This window comes from Dipteris shenzhenensis, chromosome 17, assembly GCF_047967505.1.
Source record: "Dipteris shenzhenensis isolate YYH24624 ecotype China chromosome 17, Dip_SZ_1.0, whole genome shotgun sequence".
NCBI lineage: Eukaryota > Viridiplantae > Streptophyta > Polypodiopsida > Gleicheniales > Dipteridaceae > Dipteris > Dipteris shenzhenensis.
This window is the reverse complement of record NC_141612.1, coordinates 21,965,361-21,977,157: the sequence shown is the minus strand read 5'-3', so window position 1 is coordinate 21,977,157 and position 11,797 is coordinate 21,965,361. Positions and strand designations below refer to the sequence as shown.

Genomic DNA, 11,797 nt, shown 5'->3' with positions numbered 1-11,797 from the left:
GATCACTTCTCCCTAAACATTTGCAAAAATTCAAAACTACTAGAGGACCCCAGAGTCACAAACAGTCTACATACAATGATCGAGATAAAATAATAGCCAAATCAATAAGCAAAAAATCTAAAACAATCTTGATAGGAGACTTCAATATAGACATCTTACTTTAAACACCACAAGCAACAAACCTACAAAATAGATGCAATCATTCGAATATGAATTGCAATTTAAAGGACCAACAACAAGTTATGGATCCCAATTAGATCACATTTGGACAAACAAACAACATCCAAAAGCAAAAATAGGAACCACATTGGCGTATTGGAGTGACCACTCCATCTCATACATATACATACATATAAGTATCAAGTAGCAAGGCCTTAGTGAATTGCCACCTTGTTTTCTCTCTCTTTTCCCATTCGTTGGTGTGAACAAACCCTGAGGGAGTTTGGGTGCTCATGCACCTGAGCTTGAGCTGGCTACCCGCGTTCGATTCAGTGCGCACTCTGGTGCGCGAGTGTGACCGGAGGCGACAAATCCAATGAAACGAAGGGAGGGGGACCCTTGTTCACATGAGGGACGTTCTTCTCGGCCACACCTCTATCCAAACAAATGGACTGCTCTCAAAAATGGCGTCCTCATCTATGGCCTCCACGCCTGTGCTCTTGCCTAACAACACTCTACTACACACAAGACCCATTTGCTCTCTCCCACCCATCTTCAACTCTGCCCATCTTCTTCGCCCTCGTCGCTCCCCCTTCCTCACTCGTGCTCAGAGAACAGACCCCTCCTCTCCAGCCAACTCCCCTCCTGAGCAGGTGACCAACGTCCCATCTTGGGCTCAGCCCGACTCCGAGGAGCCTCCCCCTTGGGAACGCTCCCAGTCTGTCTCTGAACCCGGACTCGAAGTGCCCTTCTACGTTTACTTGCTTGCTTCCGGCATCGTCGCCATCGCTGCTGTAAGTGGGTTCTGCTTCAACTCTTTCCTTCTGTAAGCTGGAATCACTTTGAACTTTGATTGCGCAGTGGGAACTCCAAGGCTTTGTTTCTAAGGTTTGCATTGTTTTGAAGCAAGATGAGAATCGCCCATTGTGACCCTGCTCTATTTTCTTATGGTTGAAGGTCGGGTCCATTTTTGAGTACTTCAACAAGAAGCCGATATTTGGAGTTGTTTTTCCTGACAGTCCGTTCTACACTCCTATCCTTGGTTTTTTCGCATTAACTGGTCTTCCCACTGCTGTAAGTAATCTGTCTTTAGTTAAGTTTTCATGAAAGCTGGACTCGTTGATTTCGATTGTTTCCTATTGTGCTTAATAGTGCTTCGAGTTACTTTTTGAAGCCTCTTAATCATTCAGGTAATACCTTTGTCCTTTCAAAGGACAAATAACGGTGAAAACTCTAGTTCATGAGTTGGCCAATAGGGGAGGAAGCTTGTTGCTTTCAAAGGCTATTGATCTGTCCTCTTGGAAAAAGACTGCTCCTGCCACAATGCCTCTTGCAATGGTTTCTAGGAAATACGATTTTGGAGGATCAACGATTTCAGACCTGAGGCCACTACCCTCGTTAAAACTCAACACTATCTTGTATATTGTTTGATATGCCTTTGACCAAATTGGACAAATCCTCAAACTGATCGCAACACGGTCACATTTTGAGGACTTTGCCACGCTAGTATTGCAGTCACCTTCAAATTCATTTCAACCCCATTGGGAATAATGTTAAACCATGATACTCAAGTTAACTATGCATAGCACGGTTTTCCTTCTATTAACAAATAGACTAGCTTTTCTCAAAGTATTGATTCTTTAAGTGTTCACGATGCTCAACAATACTTTTGTTGTAAATAAGAATATCATCAACATAGTGTGTTACGAACTCTCAATGTACGGACGTAGTAAGCCATTCATAAGCATAACAAATATAGCTGGAACATTAGTAAGCCCAAACAGCATAACCAAAAACTTGTAATGTCCATACATGCTCATGAAAAAGTGATTTTTTGCACATCCTAGAATCTAATCCGGATCCGATGATAATCACTTTTAGGATCTATCTTGCTGAAGCCAATGGCTCCTTGTAATACGTCTAGCAAATCATTTATCCAAGCCATCGGATACCTATGCTACTGGTGATATTGCTCAATCCTGTGTAATGTATATAGAGATAAAACGTATCATCTTTTTTCTTTTTCAATATCACGGGCGAAGCAAATGGGACTGAATTTGTCCCAACTTAAGATATTCTTCGAGCTACCTTCATACTTGAGCTTCTTTAGTAAAGCTAAACTATAGGAAAGCCTATTTATAGATTGTGTAGCGGAGATAATCTTTTGTTGAATATCCACGTTGGAGGTAAGGCAACTCGTTTCTAAAGCAATCGAAGAACTCCTTTGTAATTCGATGAGCCAACTTGTCCATTTTTTCATGTTGGGTAACTCGAGATGCTAGTTGACGCATCTGCGACCGATTCTATTGATGTTATACAAAGAAATAAAAACTCTTTTAGAGTTTTTGGAATCTCCATCATGGAGATCAATGGTCTTTTGGAGATAAATTTGTTTCACCTTGCAGAAGGTATTGCACATTGTTCATCTTGAATTGATAAATATGCTTCTTTAAAATCTCTCTTTGTGAGTCTTATGAACTAAACTGCACGTCAAGAGGGGATTCTTGTGTTTTCTTTGTTGGGATAAGTGTGATCAAGGGCTTGCTCTATGCTGCTTGTGTGCATCCAGGGGAGTCACATGTGTGTGTGTGTGTGTTGTAGAGGCACATCAAGTGCTACGATGTGTCTAGTGTGTGACCTAAGTGATGATGTAAGCCAAAGGCCCCCACATGGGAGGTTCCTTTGATTTAGGCGAGTCCCACTGATGTAGGGGCTGATTGCCACTGATGTAGGGAAGGTACCTTTGATCTAGGCCACCTTCTCTTCATTTCTATAAGAGAGAGTCACCTCTCTCACAATCAATAGTGAACAACATTTTTGGTTACATCTTGTGCTCTCACTCCTCTTCCAAGATGCATCTATTCTATCCCACGCGTTTGTACATTTGGTATCAGAGCTTTAGGTTCTAGATCTAACTTAGCCTAGTATTAGATGCTCCCTAGTAGGAATTCTTAGACTTTTTCAAGCTTCTACCATCTTCACTATTTCTTTCCCAAATTTGTGAGAGCTTGTTCTCCCTCGTCGTTTCACCATTCTCCAAGCCCTTTGTGCTGTAGAACAATCTCTCTAGGGCGCACCTTCAGCTCGAAGCTTGTCGTGAAATTGTGTGTCTTTATCGCTTGTGCCAACAAGAAAATAGTCCGTCGATGTATCGCGTAATTCGGTCTCTGTGTTCACTCATTTTCAAATTCCTCTGAGCACGAGTTGGGCGACGCTACAAGAAAGCTGCGAGTGAACTTTGAGTCTGTTTGGTCAAGTATTGGAGGAGAAACAGAGAAAAAACTAGTCAAACTTGCTAAGCTTGGCTATGGCGACCTGGCACAACATTGCGCGCTTCCTTGGTTGAGGACCTTCTCTGGTATAAGGCCTTTATTTTTGCATAAAAATCCCCTTGAATAGAGCTACGAGGTATGCGAATTGTGGCCTCAAATCTACCTTGGTCAGAGGTTGGCAGAATTCTTCATATTTTGGTCAAAGGGTGTTGAGCAATCACCATAAGTTTGGGGCTTCTATTATTTACTGCAAATTTTCATTGTTTTGCTTGTACTTGAGTAGTAGAACTCAGCCATGGAGCTCATGAGTGTCCTTATACTTTGCATTTAGAATGATGACTATGTGATTCTCTTTGACCATGATTGATGAGTACTTGAATTGTAAACATGACTAAGCCCGAGCAAGTAGAGAAGTTTAATGGAACTAGTTTCCATACTTGGCAAACAAAAGCTAAGTTTGTGCTTATGAAAAAGGGGATATGGAATGTTGTGAATGGAAAGGAAAAGAAGCCTACAAAAGAAGAAGCTAATTGGTTGATCAAAGACAAGAAGGCTCTTGCTATCATTGCTTTGGGATTAAGTGACTCATACATTCACCACATTGATGGCTTTGAAACTTCACATGAAGCTTGGGATCATCTTCACACAGTATTTGGTGCACAAGGGAAATGCTTCAAATATATCTTGCTTAGTAAGTTCCTTTGGCTACAATTGGAAAAGGAAACGTGTTATTCCATGAAGAATAACAACTCCAAAGAGAATGAAGCATTTCTTGTGAAGAAGGGCTACTTCAACAACAAAGCAAATCTGGCTGAAGAAAGGACTCCATCAGCAAATGAAGAATGAAACTTGGTGGTAGAAGATAAAGACTATGCTTTTTGAGCACTTTGTCTTTTGAATTTTTGTTTATCATCACTTGGTCAAATTTTGAGGTTCTCTGCCTGGAGTAGTACTCCAAAAAGAATGTCATATGTTTTGTCTTTTGTAAATCACCTCTGGTCACCATATGATGTAGGCCATGTGATATGTGTTTTGTCTATCCCATTTTTGTGAACTTCACACCCTTGGGAACCCTTGCTAGCATAAGATCCTAGCCATAGATTTATCCTTGACTACCATGAGATGGCATGAGAAACTATGAGACTAGATGTATCCTTGACATTGCAAGAGGCAAACCCTTGAGGGGGGGTATGTTGGGATAAGTGTGATCAAGGGCTTGCTCTATGGTGCATGTGTGCATCTAGGGGAGTCACATGTGTGTGTGTGTGTGTGTTGTAGAGGCACATCAAGTGCTATGATGTGTCTAGTGTGTGACCTAAGTGATGATGTAAGCCAAAGGTCCCCACATGGGAGGTTTCTTTGATTTAGGCGAGTCCCACTGATGTAGGGGCTGATTGCCACTGATGTAGGGAAGGTGCCTTTGATCTAGGCCACCTTCTCTCCATTTCTATAAGAGAGAGTCACCTCTCTCACAATCAATAGTGAACAACATTTTTGGTTACATCTTGTGCTCTCACTCCTCTTCCAAGATGCATCTATTCTATCCCACGTGTTTCTACATTCTTAGATCTTAGAAACCCAATATAGTTGCTTATGCCTGGGCACCGATGACGACAAAAGTATTGCTTTGCTTGCTAAGTATGTCTTTCTTTTGTTTTTCAAAAAAATTTTTGTTACCTCTTTTTCTTCTTTTTCGTTTTTTGTGTAGATTTTTGGACTTTAGAACAACAAAAAATCTAAATTTGTATGTTTGGATATATTCTAGTCTTACAAAGGTATATTTTCTTAGATCTTAGACTTTCTCAATCTACCGTAAGATTAGAGATTGATATATATGATAAACGTGAACAACTTGAATCTAGTGGTTTACACATTATAAAAATGCATCATATTGACTCAAACATTTTGGCAAAACATGAAGTCATTTCTTCCCAATCCATAGTTTTTCCTGCCTTTGTACAACTAAGGAGTCTTTTATCACTCAATGTAGTAATTTGATCACTTTACTAATACACAAGAGGTATAATCCAAGCCTTTGTACAACTAAGGAGTCTTTTATCACTCAATGTAGTAATTTGATCGCTTTACTAATACACAAGACGTATAATCAAGAAAAACAGTTGAAAAAAGTACGCACAATTTTAGATATGAAGTCTTTATCTATGGTGTATTGGCCTTAGGCATGTTTAGAATGATTGAACATAAGCTGAAAACAAAAAGCAGGGAGCTGAATAGCTCGTTTTTCTTTTGGTTTCAAAAGAGAGTTTGATTGAGTATGCATGTGCTTTCTAAGTTAGGAATATAATTTTGCATCTTTGTAGGACGCAGTACATGAGTGTAAGAGTTTCATATAGTTTTTTGTGTTTAAATAATTCATTCATTTTGTAGATTCTTTCTTTCATTCCTACATGAGAGAGAGAGAGAGAGATTTTGTTCCTATTTTTTGGAAGATTTTGCTTCTTGATTTGCTTGTTTATTTTTGTTTAGTCACCTTTCTTTCTTCTGTATTTCTTGTTTTCTTTCTCTTTTGTTTATTTAACATATTTTAGTAAGCACTTCCAAGAGACTCCGCGGATCTTTGGAAACGGAGTATAGCTGCTTATGCTTGGGCACTGATGACTACAGAAGCGTTGCTTTGCTTGCTAAGAATGTCTTCCTTTTGCTTTTTTTAAAACTTTTTGTTACCTCTTTTTTCTTCTCTTTCGTTTTCTCTTTTATTTTCTAAGTAGATTTTTAGACTTTAGAATAACAATGCAATGAAAGGGGGAAGGGCAGATTAGAGAAAGGAGTAGAATTGGTAGGAGGGAGAGAGATGAAGGGGAAGAAGGAGAGGAATGGGTAGAGGGAGAGGAAGAGAGAGAGAAAGAGTCAAGGGAAGAGAGAGAGAGAGAGAGATTGGGAGAGAGAGTAGGCAGCACGTAGGAGGAACGAGGAGGGAGTAGATAGGATTAGATGTCACATCAAAGGTGCTGGTGGATGGAGACTTTTATAGTCCCTCCACATGTCCCACCTAAAATCCCTTCAAAAGGCCTCTAAATTAGCCCATTTCCCCCCTTCATTACAGCCATCCCTTCCCATAGAATTTTGCCCACAAAATTTTACATCTTGGCTGTCCGAACGGTGCAGCAAACAACAACTACTAATCAGCCCGGACAGGAGAGAGGGGTAGTCTTGGACAATGCTTTCTGGTTGCCATGAATTTTCATCCTCAGGGAGACCTTGCCATTTGATAAGATACTCTGCGTAGATCTTGTTTCTGAGCACATGGTCTTTGAAACCCATGATGCACTCCGGGGCATAGAGGATGTGACCCTCCTCATCTATAGGTGGTAGCTCAGGAAGAACTTGGACATGCTGTCCTACATGCGGCTTCAGCAAGGTCACATGGAAAAAATTGTGAATCTTGGAGGTACTGGGTAGCTCCAACTCATACGCCACCTCTCCAACTTTGCGGATGATCTTGTAGGTACCGTAATACCTGTGACCAAGCTTCGTATTGGTGTTACCTTTCAACAAGGCATAATGGTTCTTATGGAGGCGTAAATGCACGTAATCCCCTTCTTCAAAAGACGGATACCTCATGCGTTTATCCACATACTTCTTTTGCTTGGCTTGGGCATCTTGCATATTCTTCTTACCCAATTGCAAAAGGGCATCCATTCTTTCGAGTCACTCCTTGCTTGCTGATTTTTCACAGCTATGTCTGTCATTAAAGGCGGCACCCCAACTTGCATCCATACATTGCTTCAAAGGGCTCATGCTAATGGAAAGTTGTTTGGTACAAATTCAGCCAAAGCCAGCCACTTATCCCAGGACTTTTGTGTATCATGACAAAAGTGCCTCAAGTATTCCTCCACCCATTTGTTCACCCTCTCTGACTGTCCATCCGTCTCTGGGTGGTAAGCATCTCTTGCCAAAAGTGACCCTTAAACTTTGCATCTCTGTCATTGACAATTTCTTGAGGGAAGCCATGATGCTTAAAAACATGCTCAATAAATTGCCAAGCAAGCTCTGATGCTGAATACTGGGTCTTAGTGGGTATGAAATGAGCCTGTTTTGTCATTTTGTCCACGACCACATAAATGCTATCCCATCCCTTCTCTGTAGAAGGAAACCCTCCATAGTGATATGAGTTCATTTGCCTTATGGAATAGGGAGAGGCTGTAAGAGACCTGGGGGTACCTGGCTGTCCCCCTTATTCTGTTGGCAAGGCAAACATTCAGTGACATATTTAACCACATCTTGCCACATGCCATCTCAGATGAAACTCTGTCTGATTCTTTCATATGTCTTAGTGATACCAGCATGTCCTGCTGTAGGAGATGGGTGCATATCCTACCAAACCAGCCGTTTATACTTTGAATCTGGCACAAGATAAATTCTGTCTTTGTGTTACAACAGCCAATTATGAAGCTTGAATTCAGCATGCCCTTGGTTTGAAGGCTCCTATAACTCTAGAAATATGGGAACTGCCTTTGAATCCTGCATATTCTCTTCCTGGATCCAATCTTGATAGATGGTGGAAACGGCAGATAGACTGCAAGCTACATTCTAGACAAAGCATCGGCAGCCACATTTTCTTTCCCCTTCCTGTACTCAATGTCAAAATCGTAAGACTAGCAATCATCTCTTCTGCTTCATGGACAAATTGTGTTGCGTAAGTACTTGAGTGTCCTATGATCCGTCTTAACCTTAATCCTGCTACTGTACATGTAGTGGTGCCATTCCTCGAAAGCATGTAGTATGGCCAGGATTTGTTGATCATAAATATGATAGTCCAATTCCTTGGCTGTAAATTTCATGCTCTCCTTGTTGTTGTCTCAGAACAGCCCCCAGTCCTTTGCCACTTGCATCCGTCTCTACAATGAAAGGGTGTGAGAAATCAGGGCACACTAATACACGTGCATTACTCAAGGCATGTTTGAGGTCATCAAAACTGAGTTGTGCTTCTCCTGACCATTTGAAAGCATTCTTTTTCAACAAGGCAGCGAAAGGGGCTGCCCTCTTGGCAAAATGTTTAATAATTCTCTTGTAGAAAGAAGCCAAACAAAAAGCCTCTGAGTTGGGTGGGATTTTGCGGCTGTGGCCAGTCCCTTATGCATTTTACCTTGGCTGGATCCACCCGAATTCTATCCTTGCTCACAATGTGGCCAAGATATTCAACCTCTTCCGCCATGAAGGTGCATTTGCTGGCTTTAGCATAAAGCTGATGCCATCTCAAGATTTCTAGGACTTGTTTGACATGTGTGATATGTTCCTGCTTGTCCTTGCTGTAAATGAGGATGTCATTAAATAAAACCAGCACATATTTGTAAAGAAGAGCTGCAAAATCTTATTCATGAGTGCGCGGAAAGTAGCCGGTGCATTGGTCAATCCAAAAGGCATAACTTTGAACTCATATAAACCTCTTTCTGTGCGAAAGGTTGTCTTGTGCTCATCTCCTTCTCTCATTCTGATTTGATGGTAGCCTGACCTCAAATCAATCTTAGTGAAAAATTGAGCACCCTTGAGTTCATCTAACAGGTCATCTATCCTAGGGATTGGAATCCTAATCTTGATAGTAGCCTTATTCAAGTCTCTATAGTCAATGCACATGCGGTATGAACCGTCTTTCTTCTTCACTAGGATCATTCGGGATGCAAAAGGAGAAGTGCTATGAGAGATAAAATTCTTCTCAAGCAATTCTCGCACCTGTGTGGCCACTTCTTTTCGTTCTACCTTCGAAAGACAGTACTGAGCTTTATTAATCGGCTTGCTACCAGGCTCAAGCACTATGGCATGATCAACATCTCTTCGTGGAGGCAACTGTGAAGGCATATCAGTAAACACATGTAAATTCTGAGAGCAATTTCTGCATATGATAATCCTCAACATGGGAAATGCTACCCTCCTGAGAAACTGACACATTTAGTGCATAGATGGCACACTCCCTCTTGAGTTCTCTGGCCAACTGCTTCCCTGAAATGACCTGCAATTTAGGGCCTTTATCTCTGAATTACTGACTTAAATATCTATTAAAGGAGAGGACGGAATGCGGAAGGTGAAAATGTAGGACAAGGGAACTGCAGCTTTCTGCTCCCTTTCCTCTTCTCCACCAAACCTTAGCAGAAGGGGAAATGGAGCAGAAAAAGGAACTGCAACTAACATGAGGGAAATAGGCAGGTGGAGCAGGCTGCAGCTACATAGGAGAAAGTAAGGCATCGGATGAAGGCTCCTGCCCAGTGCAGCTTGAGTTTGAAGCAGTGTACTCAGCCCTACAGTCTTTAACCTTGTTTGTTTTGGAAACTAGGTGCCCTAAAATGGCAAGGGCTGGCTCTACAGAGGTCAAGGTTCCTTTCTGCTGGAGCAGGCCTGCATATATCTGTGGTTTGTTGGTGATTATAAAATCTCCTGTTGCTTTTGGTTTGTGGCACTTCAATTAGTTGGTTGTGTTGCTAGTTGATCTGTAAGTATGCTGAACTGGCCCTTTGTGTCTGTCTTTGCAAGGATTGTATTATCTCTATGGCACTGTTCATCTTAGCAACGTGTGGTCTAGAGACAGGAGTGCAACTGTGATAATCTGATTAAACTGCCTTTTTTCTTTACAGGCTTATTTATGGTTCAAGTCAATTGAGTTAGCAAATAAAGAAGCACAGAAGCAAGATCGAGAAGATGGTTTCCTGGATTGACTGTAAAGGGACAGCGTGCTGCTATTTGGATTTGTACCATGTATCTTTGTCTTATTCATGAAATAGTCAATGAAGATGGCAATTTTGCTCCTTTTTTTTGGGCCTTTCTATCACGTGAGCAACTAAGTGCAAATTTACCGAAAGAATGTCGAGATGCTACAGCTGTTTTCATGTCTATATAGATTTTCTTTTTTTATACACAGTGAGTGTTCTGGTTTTTATCTTGAATGGGGAAGAAACCTCAGACTTCTTGGGTTTTGTAACAGGGCTCTGTAAAAAGTCTAACAACAGGCATCGGCCATGCTACATAATTTTAGTATATCTATATCTATTCTTATCAGTGACAAAAATATCCGCACACTATGCTTGCCGCCTTTCGAAATGTACTCGCATACAGGCCCTTTGCAGGACTCTACTTCTTTTAACCTACTCTAACAGCATGGATGAGGGAAAGCTGAGCTGACTTCAACTAAACAGCCACGATCGGCGTTTCCAAAATTTGTTTTGAGCACAAACAAAAGCACAATTGAATAAAACACATTATGCTAGTGCCAAAGGACTACTTTCTAACAGGTATTGGTCATAAAGAGGGATATCGATATATACAAGGGTAGGGAGATAGAATATACATGGAATAAAGGACTATTTTTTGTGGTGTACATAAAAGGGGATAACTCAGGCATGTATTGCGATAGCCGATGTAAGTGCTCTAACAAACTTCCAAAGAGAAGGTACGGGATGAAGGTTCATTTGGGAGCAGCCTACTTGGCATCAATCATGTAAAGGTAGCGGGCTGCTCGTCTCTTGCTTTATTAGAGTAATAGACCACAAAATACATCGTTGAGGGGACACATACTAACCCTTTCTGTGGGTTATTATAGTTCCGGTTCTCTTTCTTTTGTACTCTTCTTATAACTAAAATTTTTGGTGTGCTTGACGTTGTCTCTGCGTAATCTTAGCAATTTGGTCCCATCCTTTTCGCCAATTTTTTATATATCTTATAGAGTTGTATATTATTTTCAAACGGAAAAAAATCATCTTTACCATGTAACGAAATCAATTCATAGGTATATGAGAGGCTTGAGCAACTAATTTTCTCATGGTGTCCGTGTTGTGTGCACTTTACTACATGCTAGCATGGCCAATCATCTAGTGCTTCAAAGTGTTGCTCTGGTTGGAGGAATCATATGAAATGGCGTCCATTTTTACCTCATGGGTTTCTTTTTTTTCTTTTTTTAAAGCTTGCTTTTGCTATCCTAGCATTTCATCAAGCCTCACTTCGATGTTTTACTATGCATATTTGCACCCATTAAGTGAGCATTCTTGAATCTTCAGCATGGAGCCCATGCCTTGTTGGGTTCCATCATGCTTAATTTGCAAACTAGTAATTCGTCTTGCAAATCACATCATAGCTTCAGCAATGAATGTTGCCTTGATTTTAGATTAGGTTTTTAACTACTTGAAGTAGAAAGAGATCCACAATTCAACTTTTCAATGCCAATTTATATAGAAGAGATGCCCTTAAGTACTCCAATACATTGAAATGACACCTCAAGTTGTGTACAACAATCTGGTTGGTCACATTATCTCTTAGGACTTCTCCATGCACTTGCAACTAGAATGGTCCTAAGAAAATAGGATTGCTACTGTGATAAGTCTACCAATCAATGCGTCTGCACAACTTCACCCATTGGACAC

At 40.9% G+C, this 11,797-nt stretch overlaps 1 protein-coding gene across 2 annotated transcripts; it reads left to right on the top strand.

The window, feature by feature from the left end:
* The first annotated feature begins 558 nt into the window (after positions 1 to 558).
* On the top strand, positions 559 to 10,212 carry LOC147891851 (uncharacterized). Of its 2 annotated transcripts, XR_015542404.1 has the most exons (4): positions 559 to 953; positions 1,117 to 1,233; positions 1,350 to 2,405; positions 2,442 to 2,667. XR_015542404.1 is itself a non-coding variant. In XM_087387896.1 (3 exons), exons 1-3 carry the CDS (start codon positions 567 to 569, stop codon positions 10,097 to 10,099), a joined length of 585 nt encoding a protein of 194 aa, XP_087244022.1. In that variant the 5' UTR covers positions 560 to 566; the 3' UTR covers positions 10,100 to 10,212. The 2 variants fall into 2 exon arrangements, 1 of the variants encoding a protein (XP_087244022.1); XM_087387896.1 differs by lacking the exons at positions 1,350 to 2,405; positions 2,442 to 2,667 and adding an exon at positions 10,019 to 10,212 and having other exon boundaries at positions 560 to 953.
* The last annotated feature ends 1,585 nt before the right edge of the window (positions 10,213 to 11,797 follow it).